Below are 16,975 nucleotides of genomic sequence, written 5' to 3'. Positions count from 1 at the left end.
GGTAGGCATATCAGTGGCACCATTTTTTCCTGTGTAAACATCACTTGAACGAGAATATATTCACTGCCACCAAGGACTTTGTGCTTTTGGTATGTGGGTTGGAGAGACTTATGTAGTTTTTGACGTTATGATACCCTGCCATTGACATGTTCCGATGTTTATTTATTTATTTATTTCATGTTCCGTAGATCCTGGAAGCGAGTGAATCGCAACGATATGGAACGTGTCAAATTGTACATAGTTCAAGCATAACTTGTATAAATACATACAATAAAGATACAGTGTAAATAAAATCAATAGACAACAGCACAATCAATAAACAGAAAATTGTTTTTCACATATTAAGGATAAGTAACATATATATGATATGGCATGTGTCTGATAGTACACACCTGAAATATATCTTACATAAATGCAACAAAAAGATACAATGTAAATAAGATACCAACTAAACAACAGCGTATTCAACTAACAAAAAGTTTTTGTTTCACATGTTAAGGATGAGTAATATATACAGGAATCAAGATAAGTTCACTATTCCAAGGGAAATACAGAAATATCAATAAACAATTTTCATATGCCTATTCAAAACAAAATTAATTACACTATTTATACAACACTTGCAAGTTCAGTGATTATATACATTTTATTCACATATTCATCAATTGTATAAAAAGATTTCTCTATCAGGTAATCCTTGAGAGTTTGTTTGAATGCCGACAATCTATTGTTAAGGCATTTGATGTGTGGTGGGAGAGTATTATACATCTTAATACTCGAGTAGTAAGCACCTTTTTGAACCATAGTGAGACTTTTCAATTCAATGTGCAGACTGTTTTTGGTCCTTGTGTTATAGTCATGAAATTGGCTGTTATGTTTGTAGATAGAAGGGTTATTACAGACAAAGGTCAACAAAGAAAAGATATACTGTGAGGCGGTGGTAAGGATCGCCATCTTTCGAAACAAGCATCTACAGGAGTGTCTGTGATGGACACCACTCATTATTCTGATAGTTACCTACCCCCCCCCCTCCCCCCCCCCCCCCCCCAAGAGGTTGGTTACCCCAGAATATAATAGCATATGACATTAATGAATGAAAATAGCCGAAGTAAGAAGCCTTGATGATATCTACGTCAGCCACTGAAGCAATTACCCGTAGTACAAATATTGCTGAGCTAAGTTTTTTTTGTAAAGATGAAGAATGTGTGTCGACCAATCACATTTGCTGTCTATATAAGCACCCAGGAATTTTGTGGTAATTTCTTCCAGATTTCTTTGTGGAGTATGGAATCTTGTATAAAGGGTTTTATCTGAATTGAGTGAGACCATTTGAAGAAAACCAATTTACTACATCAATGAAAACTTCGTTTGTAGTTTGTTCAAGATTGTTGTCTGTAAAATCATCAATTACAATTGTAGTGTCATCTGAAAAAGAGTAAATTTACTCTCTGTATCAAAACGAAGTGGGAGATCATTAATGAAGATGAGAAACAGCAGTGGACCCAAAACAGAGCCTTGTGGCACACAAAAACTTACTGTGCCCCCCTCAGATGAGGCAGGTTCCCTGGATTTGCCATTCAGCATTAGTCTGCTTTCAGTCCTTTAGGTATGACTGGAGCCACGAACTAATGGTACCACCCAAACCATAATATTCTGCTTTTTTCAAAAGAATTAGATGGTTTACACAATCAAAGGCTTTGAGAGGTCACAAAAAATACCTACTGGAGACATCTTTTTGTTCATGGCTTCCAGAACTTGAATGGTGAAAGAGAATATTGCTTGGTCTGTACAAAGGCCTGCACAAAAACCAAACTGACTTTTGTTTAGGATATTGTGGAAGCTGAGATGATTGACAATCAACCTATGCATCAGTTTTTCAAGAATTTTTGTTTGGCGATAATTTGTAACATTGTCTTTCTCACCTTTTTTTAAATAGTGGTATCACTACAGCTAGTTTTAGCCTGTCAGGAACAATTCCTTCTTGCAGCGAAGCATTGAATATGTTGCATAAGACTGGACTTATATATTTATAGCAACATTTCAATATTTTACAGGAAATATTGTCCACACCTACAGACTTTTTTTTTTTTTTTTTTTTTTTTTTTTTTTTAATGAGGTAATAATTCTTTCAATCTCTTTTACTGTAACATGAGATAAGGATACCTGTGGGGGGTCTATTATTATATTATTATTATTCACGTTTGGGCCCTACTGGACCACGCGAAGTACAATCACGGGGCATTCAGTTATTTTCTTTTAGACTTTCTCTCTGCCCAAATTGTTTTCATTCTCTCGGAATGAGCTCTTTTCCTTTCATCAGACCACGTGGTTCCAGTTTTCTTTGGTTTTTCAGCTTGACCAACTACCCAGTCATGAATTTTTTGCCTAAATAATTTTCTGTCTTGAATTTCATCTTGTTTTATATCTGCCTCTTTCATGTCCTCTTTTATAGCAGCAATCCATTTTATTGTCTCAAATTTAGCTTTACTTCGATTTTCGTAGAATTCCACTACTTGTTTAGTTAGTCTGGTAGCATCCATTCTTTTAATATGCCCATAAAATTTTAATCTGCGTTTTTTCATATCCGAATATATGCTGGTGTATTGTTGAATTTCACTATTTGCTCTTAGCCTGTATGTTCCTTCTTCAGTATATTTTGGACCTAGAATTTTTCTGATTACTTTTCTTTCTCTTTTTTGGATTTCTTGAATGTCCTTTTTTCTGTTTAAAATTAGCGTTTCAGCCCCATAAAGGCACTCTAGTTTTATGACCGTGTTGTAATGTCTCAATTTAGAGTACCTCGAGAGACATTTTTTGTTGTAGATGTCTTTTGTAAGTATAAAAGCTGTCTCCATCTTTTGACAACGAATTTCATTTCCAATTTTTTCTAGACCAGTCTCTGAGATTGTTTCACCTAAATATTTGAATTGCGAAACTCTTTTGATTTTTCCATACTTAGTTTCCAAAAGTTTGGGTGCCAGTTTGTTGCTAGTCATATACTGTGTATTTTTCAAATGAGATTTGGAGACCTACTCTTTCTGCTGTTTCTTTAAGAATTTCTATTTGTTTCTGAGCAATTTGGATGTCCTGCGTTAGAATAACCAAGTCGTCTGCAAAGGCCAAACAGTCTATTCGAATATTTGTTCGTCCTAATTTCACTGGTTGGTCAATTTTGAACTCCAATTTTCGTTCGCGCCACTCTTGTATTACTTTTTCTAGAACGCAGTTAAATAGCAACGGAGAGAGTCCATCACCTTGCCTCACGCCTGTTTTTATTTCAAAGGATTCTGAAATTTCTCCTCTGAACTTTACTTTTGATTTTGTACCAGTTAGCGTGTCTCTGATAATTGCCGTGGTTTTAGGATCCAGGCCTTGTTCTTTCACAATTTGGAAAAGAGATTCACGATCCACTGAGTCATAAGCCTTTCTAAAATCTACAAAGGTACAAACCAGTTTTTTATTGTAAGTTTTTTGATGTCTGAGAATTAGTTTGAGGACTAAAATCTGTTCTGGGCAAGATCTATTTGGCCTGAAACCTGCTTGATATTCGCCAATTTTCCATTCAAGTTGTTGTTGTGCTCGGTTCAGAAGACATTGAGAGAGGATTTTGTATGTGACTGGAAGAAGAGAAATTCCTCTGTAATTATTAACATCAGTTTTGTCTCCCTTCTTATGAAGTGGGTGAATCAAGGCGGTTTTCCATTCATCAGGAATTTTTTCAGTTTGCCAAATGTTTTGCATGATTGAAGTAATTTCTTTAACGGTTTTTGGACCAGCTGCCTTTAAAAGTTCTGCAACAATTCCATCTTCACCAGATGCTTTGTTGTTTTTCAACCTATGAATTTCTTTAATTATTATATTATTATAGCTTTCTGTAGAAGAGCCAATGACTCATCCACAGAACCTTTACAGCCTGTCTTCTCTGCTGCTGACAAAAAGTGCCTGTTGAAGATTTCTGCAACCATTTCAGGTTTCTTTCAATTTCAGACTTATTGCACATATTTTTTGAATCATTTATTACCTTCTTTAGGATGCTGCAGTAAAGTTTGTAGTGCTGACATATTCCCCCCCCCCCCCCCCCCCCCCCCCTTAATTCATTACAGGTTCTGAGGGAATTATATAGCACCCTCTTTGTTCTGCAGGATGTTTTTATCCCTGCAGTGATCCATGATTTATTGATAGTGATTTTGCTACCACTTTGTTCTCTGTACCCTGTGGTGTGTGGGGAAAATGCATTGTGTGTGCCAACATGTTGTTGCATGTGACGTTTTTTTCTCTGGCAGTACTCACAGCACACTCTTGAGGTGCTGGGCAAGACTGACTCACAGCCTGCACAACCTCTGAGATCTGAGTGCCCAAAGTTCTGACTGCAGTCAGACACACTGACACTGCATCTCCTACATATCTTGTGGTCAACCTTCTCACCAACAGTCAGTTATCTGCAATAGGCTGTGACTGAACTGTGTTCTCTCTTTCGCTCTCTCACTCTCTCTCTGTTTGCACAGAGTTGTCTCTTTAAGTCTTGTACCTCATTACTAGTAGTAGTCTTCTGAACGCAGTATTATACGGAACATAGGATGAATGGTCTGTCCCAGTAAAACTTCGCTAAGTGCTCGTTCTACAACTATGTTGCAGGTGACTCTCGTACACTGGTATTTTGCAACCTGGCCCACCTGGAGTGTAATGCTAAAGCAGCGGAGTGCTCTGCACCTGCATTGCATTTACAACCAATATTGCCAGGCTCTGATTCGTATCACCTCTTTGCGACTGGAGCCCGGAACCTTGTATGTGTTGCTACTGCCACAAAGATCAGGTGAGTAACAATTAATTTTGTTTGTTATTGTTGTGGTTGTCTAAGACCAGTTTGATGCAGTTCTCCACATTAGTCCATTCCGTGCAAGCTTCTTGTACTACAACCTTTATCCATTTGAACCTTATTGCTTTACTCAACCCTTGGCTGCCTGTACAATGTTTATCCTACACCCCTCCCCTCCCCACTCCTGCCTCCATTTCCACACTGATGGTTCCTTGATGACTCCTATCAACTAATCCCTTTAGTCAACTTGTGCCAAACTTTTGTTCTCCAATTAGATTCAGTATCTCGTCATTAGTTATTGAATCTATCCATTTAATTTTCAGAATTCTTTTGTACAACCACATTTAGGAAGCTTCTATTATCTTCTTGTCTATTCTTTTTAAAGTAACGTTTCACTTTTGTACACCACTGCAGTTAAGATAAATACTAAAAGAACTTGCTAATGCTCAACTTAGTGTTTGATGTTAACATATTTGTTTCTTTCAGGAAATCTTTCCTTGCTGCTGCTAGTTTTCTTTTATTTTACTCCAGTTGTCATCAGTGCAAGGATAAAAATGGAAATTCTGTTCAGAAATTTTTCACTTTGAATAGAGGCATATGGGCTGTCCAGTACATTTCGTCAGCAGAGGGTGCGCGCGCACACACACACACACACACACACACACACACACACACACACACACACACACACGCACACACGCACGCACACGAGATAACAGCACTCTTGCCTTTCCGTAGTAGTGGTTTTTTACTTCAGGCTAGAAAATAGTTAATATTTGATTTTGGAGAGGGTAGCAAATCACTTGGAAGCCAATGTAAAGGTGATGTACTCTGAAGATATGATTTCTGTGGATAAACCTGTTCCTATTTTGATCAACTCTTTATAAGTACCATTTAATATTAATCTGTGCATATAGTGTCGGATTTCCCTACTGCAACTTAAGGGGTCACATAATGTCATTTCTAAAATTTATAAAAGCATTAGAACAGTCAACAAAAAACTATTTTGGGTTTCTCTGTGTTGCACTCACTGTAAGTTCAAGGTCCACTTCAAGATTATCTGCCAACAAAATAATCCACACATAAGAAAATAATAATATTTTTGAGGGCATTACAAATTCTAATTATTCACTGCTAACAAGACACTCAGTCCTAAGAGACAAAACATGACCAACTGCAAAATTATAATCATTTGGAAAAGAAATGAAGATGTTTGTTGTTAGGTTCAAAGCACAGAATATTGCTCCCTCTATGCGAGGCCGTTCCAGCCCGAGTGACAACATGCAGACAGCCAGGCACCTGCAGGTGGCAGGGGTGGGAATTTTACTACTCTGGATGAGAGGTGTTGGGGAACGGTGTGCTTGTGACTTGTGCTCAGGGTTTGCGTGCTAAAAAGCTACCTGGCAGGTGGCCTGTACTTCCCTTGCCTGTCTACAGACAAGCTGGCGGGCCTGTAGAGCAGTGTATCTCTGCATTGTCATCCAGTTGTTTGCGGAAGGCAGTTCCAGTGACGGACTGTGACTGGCAAGTCTATCTATGACTGGGAAGTAGGAGGTCAGTGATAGCACATCAGTAAACACTGTCTCAGCCTCATTTGAAAAATGATAGTGAGAAGGAAAATGGATACAGAAGTAAACAAAGTGCAGAGAATAAAACAAAGTGGAAATAGGGTAGAAAGAAGCAGCTAAGAGGTAGACAAGATAAAGTATAATTACCTCTTCCCCCACACTTGTATTTGATTTATGCTCCCTGATTTCTTTTCTTCTGTATCTATTCTTATCTCTTGCTCTCCAACACTTTTCAAAGGTCCACATTGTTCCCAGCTTGGTGCAAGCCTTTCTGTGTTGCACCACTTAGTCGGCTTGTCTCTGCGCTCCACATGTCTGAGTGAACCTCGTTCCAGACATTATGCTACAGAAAAATTGGAGGTTGTCTTTGGGATTTGAACTTGAGACCTTGCCATCACCAGTCAGCACTGCTGAAGATTAGACAAGAAGGGGGCCAATCATATCAGATTGTGGTGTAACTGATGCTAAAAGTTTCTGTACTTGGTTTTGCATACGTTGTGTTCCTAATACTGTTAATGCATTGAAATGTGAGGAAACTGTATTTTACTGTTAACAGCTGTCTCTTAGTTTCCCAGTTTTATTCACAATCATCAGAATAGCAATTTTAACTATAGGGTCATTACTGAGTGGAAAATTTGGTACTTATGCAAGTGTTTTAAAAAATAAAAAAATAAATCCTTTGGCATATACAAACATTTTCTGCCATAACCCTGAACTGCTGTATGTAAAAGAGAAAATACACCATCATCATGAGCACAGATTTGTATGGCACAAATATTTTCATTCTCTACTCAAAATTATTTCTGGAGAATTATAATTTTGTACACTTTTACTGTGATCTGTGGTAAAAAGTTTAAATAAGTTGCACTGAGTATAAATTTAATTAAATAAATTTTACTCTATATGAATGACCTTTTAGGCTTCTTCGCTGGTCTGCCAGTCAGGCGAAGTTTGTACTAGTGAAAGACATACCAACATCAGAGCCATGTAGTTGCATCCATTTTGCAGATCATTCAGTTATTGTCGGTTGCCACAGAATATATGAAATTGATCTTGGTGACCTATCTGTCGAAGGTAAGACTTCAAAAAATATTGTTTTATTTGATGTAGATGTAGCCAGTATCAAATTTAAATGTTTGTGTTGAGGGATAACAATCTGAATTAAATCACTGTCTATGAAATGACCAGCATGATAACACAAGGAGTCTCTGTAGTTATGTATCCAGAAGCTGAGGAATGATCCAACTGATTATTGAAAAGTAAACTCTCTTACATAGAGTTTCCCATGTTTGTTTATATACCTATCTGTTTACGTCAAGTGGTAAGTTTGGGAACTTAAGACCCTCTCTTACAAAAGCAGAGGTTCTTGGGGACAAGGCAGCCAACACTGCAATATGCACAGTCTATTAGTTGTATTATCATTAATAATAATGCAATAGTAATGAATTTGATTTTACAGTTACGTCAGTTTTCCTAACACTATGCCTTTTCTTTATAATGTAACAGTGTGGGAGTAATAACATACTAACAGAAATATATGGCAGCAGTAAGAAGGAATCAAATCTGAAGAAGTTGAGTGGTCCAGGAACAAGTGAGAAGTAAAACAATCAAGTTACCAGCCTAATTTTTTATTTATTTTATTGGGGGGAGGGGTGTCAGATTGTATTTAAGAAAATTGGAATAGTATTGGAAGCGTGACAGAAATACTTTTGGATAGAAGGAGACAGTAGCAGACATGTCAAGAGGGTAATTAGACGAGTATCAGGTGAACTTTACCCTACTTACGAATTGCAGTGTAGTTCTGATCCTACCTTCTTGTTATGTCGATGAATAATTTTCATGAGAATGTATGCGGAGCTGTAGCTTATTTGTTCTCCATTCTCTCTCCCTTCCCCTCTCCCTGTCCTCCCTCCTCTGTGTGTTCTTATGCCTGGGCCAGGTTCTCATTTACAACAAGCTCTGAGGTGGCAGTTAGACTGGGACTGAAACAAACAAAGAAAGGGAGGAAGGAATTGAAGGAAATATTACTAACTAATCAGCAAGCACAGGCAATTAAAGAGAAGCAGTTATTCTTCAGTTACCATTGTGTGGCAGCACTACCTTCTCCTACCCTGATATTTAAAGGGGACAATAAATAAATAAACTTAACAATCGCTTTATTACACAGATACAGATGTAATGTGCCATGTGAGTACTGTATCCCTTTAAATGGTATACAGTTGGATATTAAATTCCTTTGTTGACGTTTATTATTTTTGTATTGAATTAAGAGATTGATGCTTCTTTGCACCAGTGCTCAACACTTAAGTGTACCATATCAGTGGCACCTAATTCCTCATCATTACACACAGTAATGCAAACACACACAAAAAAAATCGTTGCAAAAAATAAAAATTCTGTAAAATTGCTGATTGATGGGACAAGACACTCATGGAATTACAGCTTAATAAAACTTGCATACCATTGACACTGCCACTTTTAATTATTGAAAGCATGTCTGTTACAGCATTTGTGACTTTACTATGTACCTTCCTGTTTAGTTTAACGTTGATACTACAACAGAATATTTTGTGATCTGAAGGTGGCTGTAGCCAACACTGGTAATAGTGAAGTGTAATAGATTGTGTGATACAGGAGGACTTGCAAAATAAAGTGCCAAAATATGATCACGGACTCATGTTCAGGCTTTGTCTTCAATTGATGAGCATTTGTGAAATTGATGCCTTTTGCTAATTTTTGAAAATTGTTTATCCACGATAAAATATAATTCATTACTGGTAACCTTTCGTCCACAATCTGCTAGCCAACGTACATTAATGAGATGGAAATTGACATTCTTACAGCTTCTGTGGCATATCAAAACTGCATCTGGTCTTGAGAAGCCTAGTATGTTAATATTATTTCCAACAGATTAAGTTTTTCATTATAAAGTGAGTCTGTTATGTAGTCAACAGTGGTGGCAATGGTATGTGGGTATATTATAAGTCTTTGATGAATTTTAAAAAAGAGGAGGCCACTTTCTCGTATTCTTCGTTGTAATGGTGAACACTTACCTGGTGCTATCTGAGTTAGCTGTGTGCGTACAATTGAGTGTACAGCCTCACTGACTGAAATTACACATTTCCATTATGCACTTGGTAAAACAGTTTATATCATGTTCATTTGCTGGGTGACAGTATATGAAACACAAACATAAAACCTTAATTATTCATGGTTATTGCTATCAAAATAATATGCTGTGGTGAATATGTTTTAGTTTGTGGTGTTTGATTCATAAACTCTCAAAGTTTGGCTCCCCGCAGGTAACAAGTCTGCTTGAACTTCAGACGGCACCAGTGCTGTTTTTTTCCCTCAGTTCAGTGCAGTGCAACTCAGCAACAATGTGTACTCTGCAACAGAAAGTGAAGTGTGTTATTTGACTTGTGAAAACTGAGTCAGTTATAACAGTGCAACATAATTTTAGACGTTAGTATGGTTGTGAACCATCTACACCATAAACTATCCGTCATTGTCTAAAGTCTTTCAAGGAAACAGATACTGTTTTAAAAGCAAACTCACCAGGTAGACCGAGAACTTCTGAAGATGTTGAACTAATTGAGGTGGAAAAGGGCTTTTGTTCTTCCAACAAGGTGGCACCCCACCTCTTTACAGCAACCACGTGTGTGCTGCTCATGACACTCGCTTTCCAGGAAGGTGGATAGGTAGGAATGGCCCAATACCTTGGCCACCACGAAGCCCAGACTTAACCCCACTGGACTTTTTCTTTTGGGGCCCCGTCAGAAATGTTGTGTACAGTGAAAAGATTAGACACATCAATCATTTACGGGAAAGAATCATCTCAGTGGCTGGGACAGTTACACCTGAAATGTTGGTGAATATGTGGCGAGAAGTGGAATATCGTCTCGATGTGTGCAGGGCAACAAATGGATCATATGTTGATGTCTACTAACATTAAACAAAACTTGAAGGAATTCTCTCTCATGATATGTACTCATTGATGTAATTTTTCATTAAATTCCCCATTAAATGTATACTTGAAACTAGGGAGTTCTTTTTAGAACACCCTGAATTTTATTTCCACTCACAAAATTGTCTTGAATTGCTACCAGTCTTCACTGCACCAATATGCCTGCATACACTTAAAATTTTTCACACATCTGCCTAATGACAAAATATACTGTGAACCTCTCTCTCTCTCTCTCTCTCTCTCTCTCTCTCTCTCTCTCTCTCTCACACACACAAACACACACACACACAGCTACCTTTTCGCAATCAACTTAACTGCTACAAGAATCTCTGTACAACCTAGCTGCCCACCCGGAATTGACTATTGCAGTTTTGTCATGGCTCTGTTGTGCATCAGTATACCTTGCCACCAGATGAGCTCAAAGTAGTATTGTTATTACTTTGTAAGTTTGCCAAGGTCATTTACATTACAATTAAGTGCAAAAACTCCTTGGGTTGTCCTTGCTGTTCATTCCATATGCAGAAATTATAGCTATGCTATCACTTTCCACTCTAACAATCACTGTGGGGTAAGTTAAAAGCTCAAAATGAGCATTCTCAGAAAAAGGTGATTAGTGCATCAGCGGTCAAAGCCTGTTCATACAGTAACATGTTAATAACTTATGCTAAAATAAGTGCAGCCAAACAGTGACAGCAGGCAACTCCGCGTATCTAAGGTATAAAATCAAAGAATTTCAATAGAAACAGAGAGGATATTGAACAATTTTGTTAGAGTTGGTGGTAGAAGAAAACTTAGACTTAGTCTCATATTTGAAGACTTTATATATATATATATATATTAATAAATTTTGTTTCATGCTTTCAGAGTTTCTTGATCAGTCAGATGCATCTTTGTCTCATATATTTTTTGGCATTGAGAAACTAAATAGCTTTCCAGTTGCTATTTTGGACATGAAACATTCGTCATCTGAGCAAGAATTTTTGTTATGTTTCAACGAACTGGGTGTATTTGTCGACAAATATGGACAGAGGACCCGAGAAGATGATGTTAAATGGAGCCAGATGCCTCTTGGATTCTGTAAGTATTTTGAACTTTTATCTACATCTATGTGGATACTCTGTAAATCACACTTAAGTGCAGTGAAAAGAGTTCATCAAACCACCTTCACAATAAATCTCTTATTATTCCACTCTCAAACAGCGTGCAGATAAAACGAACACCTGTATCTTTCTGTGTGAGCTCTGATTTCCCTTATTTTATTATGGTGATCATTTCTCCCTATGTAGTTCATTGTCAAGAAAATATTTTCGCATTCAGAGGAGAAAGTTGGTGGATGAAATTTCGTGAGAAGATCCCATTGCAATGAAAAATGCTTTTGTTTTAATTATGTACACCCCAAAATCTTGTATTTTTTCCGTGACACTCTCTCCCCTATTTTTCTATAATACAAAGCATGCTGCCCTTTTTGGAACTTTTTCAGTGTACTCTGTTAATCCTGTCTGGTAAGGATCCCACACTGCATAGTAGTACTCCAAAAGAGGGCAGACAAGCGTAATGTAGGCTGTCTTTCTAGTAGATCTATTGCATTTTCTGAGTGTTCTGCCAATAAAACACAGTCTTTATTTCACCTTCCCCACAAAATTTCTGTGTATTCTTTCCAATTGGAATTGTTCTTAATTGTAATTCATAGGTATTTAGTTGAATTTACGTCCTTTAGGTACGATTGATTTATGTTGTAATTAAAGTTTAACGGATTACTTTTAGTACTTACAAGGATGACCTCACACTTTCCATTATTTAGGGTCAATTGCCAATTTTCGCACCATACAGATATCTTTTTAAATCGTTTTGCACTTTGTTTTGATCTTCTGATGACTGTACTAGATGATAAATGGCAGCATCATCTGCAAATGACCAAAGACAGCTGTTCAGATTGCCTCCAAAATCATTTATGCAGATGAGGAACAGCAGAGGGCATATAACTGACTACCTTGAGGAACGCCAGAAGTCACTTCAGTTTTACTCAGAGACGTTCCGTTAGTTACTACAAACTGACCCCCTCAGACAGGAAATCGCAAATCCAATCATACAACTGAGACAATATTCCATACACAGTCTGATTACAGGCTGCAAGTGAGGTACGGTCACAAAAGCAATCCGGAAATCTAGAAACATGAAATCTATATGAAATTCCTTGGTGGTAACACTTAACACTTTGTTTGAGTAAAGAGCTATTTGTGTTTCAGAAGAATGATGTTTACTGTATGCGTGTTCACTGTATGTAAAGACAATTTTCCGTGAGGTAAAGTTCCAATACCCTGCTGCATATCGGCGTTAATGATATGGGCCTATAATTTAGTGAATTACTCGTATTACCCTTCTTGAATATTAGTGTGATCTGTGCAACTTTCCAGTCTTTGGGTACAGATCTTACATCGAGCGAGTGGTTGTATATGATAATTATGGAGCTATTGCATCAGCATACTCTGAAAGGAACCTAATTTTGAATACAGTCTGGTCTGGAAGACTTGCTTTTATTAAGTGATTAAAGTCGCTTCAATACTCAAAGGCTATCTACTTTTAAGTTAGTCATGTTGGCAGCTGTTCTTAATTTTAATTTTGGACTATTTACTTCATCTTCTTTGGTGAAGGAATTTTTGAAGGCTGTGTTTAGTAATTCTGCTTTAGCAGCACTGTCAGTGATAGTATTTTCATTGCTATCACACAGAGAAAACATTGATTGTATCTTTCCACTAGCATTCTTTATGTATAACCAGATTCTCTCTGGAATTTCTGCCATATTGTGAGACAAAGTTTCATTGTGGAAACTATTATAAAGCACCTGGCATCGAAGTCCGCACTAAATTTTTTCTGGAAAAGATCACCAATCTTGGGGATTTGGTGTTCGTTTGAATGTAACGTGCTTTTTTTCGTTGTTTCTGCAACAGTGTTCTGACCTGTTTTGTGCACCACAGGGGATGAGCTCTGTTATTAATTTAATTTGTATAAATCTTTCAATTGCCATGAATATTATTTCTTTGAATTGAAGCCACATTAGGTCTACACATACGTTGTTAATTTGTAAGGAGTGGAGATTGTCTCTCAGGAAGGATTCAGGTGAATTTTTATCTGCTTTTTTCATTAGACACATTTTTCGTATATTTTTAGTGTTAGGTTCCTAAAATACATTTCAAAGTTTCAGGTAACTGAATGTGTAAATTTACTGTACTGCTGTATTTGATGGTTGGCAAGCTGAGTACTGCCTCTCTCCAACAAAAATGTACATTGTGATAACAATAGTAATACAATTACGATAGTTTTATAATTATAATAAATGTTACTTGCAAAGCCTCAGTGCTTGTGGAACAGGTCTAGTCATTAGAAAAATAGTGTTTTGTTAGATAAAGGCAAAGGTCTGTGTGAAATGCAAATGCCAAAAGCTACAAGTATAGGAGAAGTAAGACATGAGAGTGGTTTAAATACCTACTGCAGGATTTAAAATGCTTCAGACTGCCTTATTGAACAACTCTTTGAATTGGTCAGTTATGTCCTGGCAAACATCTTGTTGAACAGGAAATTCTTTATAAAGTTGAAATTATTGTAACGCCTCTTGGGACATTGACATTTGGTAATGATATAAAAAAATGGGAGCTTAGGGTGTGCAGCGTTTAAGAATATTTAAAAACACAAATGGTGAACTAGAAGAAACAGGTGCCTAATTCACAGGGTCAGCCCAAGTGTATGCATAGATTCAGACATAGCCACCTTAAAAGCAAGATTGTGGCTGTAATGCAGGTTAGCGAGACACAGCATAACGAGTATCAGCCCGTAAGTATGAGCTCACTTCCAGGTAACATTCTGTCCAGCTTTAGAAGGGAATGGAAACTTTGTATGGTAAAACGATTATCGATTGCTGACATCGGAAGAAAGCTCTACAAGAGATAATATTCAACTACATACACCCTGCCTTAAAAAAGAGCCAATTGAAAGAGGGTTCTGCATTGGCAAGTCTGGATTACAGCACAGCATTCACTCACTCACAAATCAAGTTCTGGAAATCCCATCATGAAGGATGTAGTGTGACATGAGTAGTGTACACCATCAGCATTCAGAAGCAGTTATTGCACACCACCTTTGCAAAATATTCTAACTACTAGCTACAAGAAGTGCTAATCTTCTCACATTCATTGTTGTGTGAATTCCCTGTAGATTACTTTATTATAATATATCTTACTTTGAAGATCTGAAAATTTCTAATTCCCTGCCTGAAGTCTACAGGAACTGTTTCAAACCTTTCGCAGCAGACTGCCAAACTGCGTTCTGAATCCTAGAGGAGGATGACATACTTCATATGAAAATTACTTTTAGTTCTAATATTGTGGTTATGAATTTCACATGGTTCATGCTAAGCTCACTCTTATTGTGAACTACAAATACCACTGAAGAGTAAATGTATTCACATATGATTCTAAGAGTTCTTTGGTCCCAGAAGAGACTTCTGCTAGATGTTCGGTTACCAATTGTGTGAAATATTCACATTGCATGGTTTTGCAGAATAAATTCCCTTTTGACCGTAGCTGTATTGCTCTAGAGTAATGTGCAATAAGACAGTAATGACCACAAGTATGTGAAGAATGCTAGCAATCCCATCTGCAGCTATGCATGTGAGACAGGCAGGGCTGAGCTTTTTGCTAACTTACGCGTGTATTGTAGCCAACTAAGCTTACTATTCATCATGATGCTGAGGAACTTAACACACAGTTTCATTTAGTGTGTGCCCACTGATTTCTACTTCTGGTACTTTTCTTTTGTAAGTCATTTTCATTTGTTTTGAGTTTACTAGTGTGAGTTGTTGTAGGATTAAGGGTTGTTTTAAGCAAGTTGTAATCTTGTTCCATTAGTCTCTGTGCTGAGTCCTGTATGCTATGTCTTTGAGACCTTTATCAATATATCTTTTTACTAAATAGTTTTGAGATATCACCTGGTGTGAATAATAGGTCCTCTCAGACTCCTTACTCCCAGCTTTGAAATTAGTTTTGCTCCTGGTATATCATTTGTTAATCTGACCCACTGTTTTCTCTTGTTGTTGTATGACTCTGTTCATGCAGGGAGGATGCCTTTTTTGCCTTAATGGAGTAACTCTCTGCTCTTATTGTGTTGTAGACCTTAAGGGGGGACATAGGAGAAAATGGATGTGTTTACATAATCTAACACAGTTTTTTGTGTTTGAAAGATAATAGAACCAAAATTTTGCACGTGAGGTAATTATGTTATGGGCTACATTCTGGAATTTTTCAAATGTTTTTTCTCAAAAAATTTGATCGTGGCAGTGTTGGAAATTTTCGCAACACATGCTATCACACAAGGAATGTTTTCACAAAAATTACTTTACTTAAAACTTTCATACTGTGGTAGGTAATTCTTAATAATCAGATAAGCAAATGTGTGGAACAGTTTTTTAATATCAGTTTAAAGCTCTTAATATTTATTTTTAAAAAAAATGCGTATGAAACAAAGCAATTTCAATTCCACAGAAAAGTAAATAATTTTGACAAAAATACACTTAGAAAAAATTGGTACCACAGGAAGTTGTGTTATACTATGAACAAAGTCTGCAGAAAATTTCACTTTGCTATCTCCAGTGGTTCAGGTGGAAATTTTCCTTATACATTGAAAAATGAAAGTTCTAGGAAATGGTCATAAGATTTTATAAGGATTTTCACCATAAACTAGTACCTTAATGTTGACCATAACCATACATTTGTCTTCTTGCTCTTCGTGTACTTGTTTCCTTTTTATCTGGTGTTTCTGGCATACCCTTTTGGCTATATCCTTCACAGTCAGTTCAGAATGCCCAACACCTGCAGTATCCATCTTCTTCAATAGCTTCTCAGTGAAGAAACCTGCAGCAATTCCTAATCTAGTAAGAGTTCTTATTCTTCCAATGTTACCATCATTAAACACCAGACATGCATCATATGTGGCAATTTTAACAACAGTAGATGAGCTAAATGTTGTTTTTGGGCACCTCTTCCAAATGGGACTGTTGAAGCTCTCATTCAGGTTTTGTATTCCACCACGGGTACATTTGTTTAACAAATCTGGATGAGCTAGAAACTGGAATGTTGGCTTTATGGTGTTTAAGACTGCTTCAGGAAGACTGTGTTTATGTGAATAGGTTTTGTTTCTTGTTTTTGCCTTCTTATATTTGCACCAGGATATATCACCCAATTCATGTAGTGGCTTCTCATCAGCTGAAAACTCGTGAAAAAATATTGACCACACTGCCTTCTGCATTGCCTTCAAATCTCCAGTGTTTTGCATTATTGCTTTGCCATAATATATTTGCAAATTGTCAGTCAGGCATTGTGGCCCACCCAGTGGCTTTCCATCTTTGAGTTTTACACGTTTTTGTTCTCATTTCAGTTTCAGAATTTTCCTGCCCATCCTCTTATGAATGTGACTCATACACACTAGCTTTTCAATGTTGCATCCATTTCTATGTGGCTTGCTTTCTACAACAGATTTAAAAGCACTAGAATCTCCATCACCAAGATATTTCACATATCTAACTCCATGCCTCATTTCGCTCCAATGAAATATTAATATTATTCCTGCTTGCTC

At 37.1% G+C, this 16,975-nt stretch overlaps 1 protein-coding gene across 1 annotated transcript in view; it reads left to right on the top strand.

Moving 5' to 3' along the window:
- The window catches only part of LOC126418654 (citron rho-interacting kinase), a 227,854-nt gene that overhangs the window by 191,046 nt on the left and 19,833 nt on the right, over positions 1-16,975 (top strand). Inside the window, 3 exon segments of the mRNA XM_050085532.1 lie at positions 4,636-4,813; positions 7,304-7,458; positions 11,216-11,428. Of these exon segments, the coding sequence (XP_049941489.1) occupies positions 4,636-4,813; positions 7,304-7,458; positions 11,216-11,428 (546 nt within the window).

Source organism: Schistocerca serialis, chromosome 9 (genome assembly GCF_023864345.2).
Source record: "Schistocerca serialis cubense isolate TAMUIC-IGC-003099 chromosome 9, iqSchSeri2.2, whole genome shotgun sequence".
Taxonomy (NCBI): Eukaryota; Metazoa; Arthropoda; class Insecta; order Orthoptera; family Acrididae; genus Schistocerca; species Schistocerca serialis.
The sequence above is the reverse complement of the archived record's forward strand: the minus strand, read 5'-3'. Positions and strand labels throughout refer to the sequence as shown.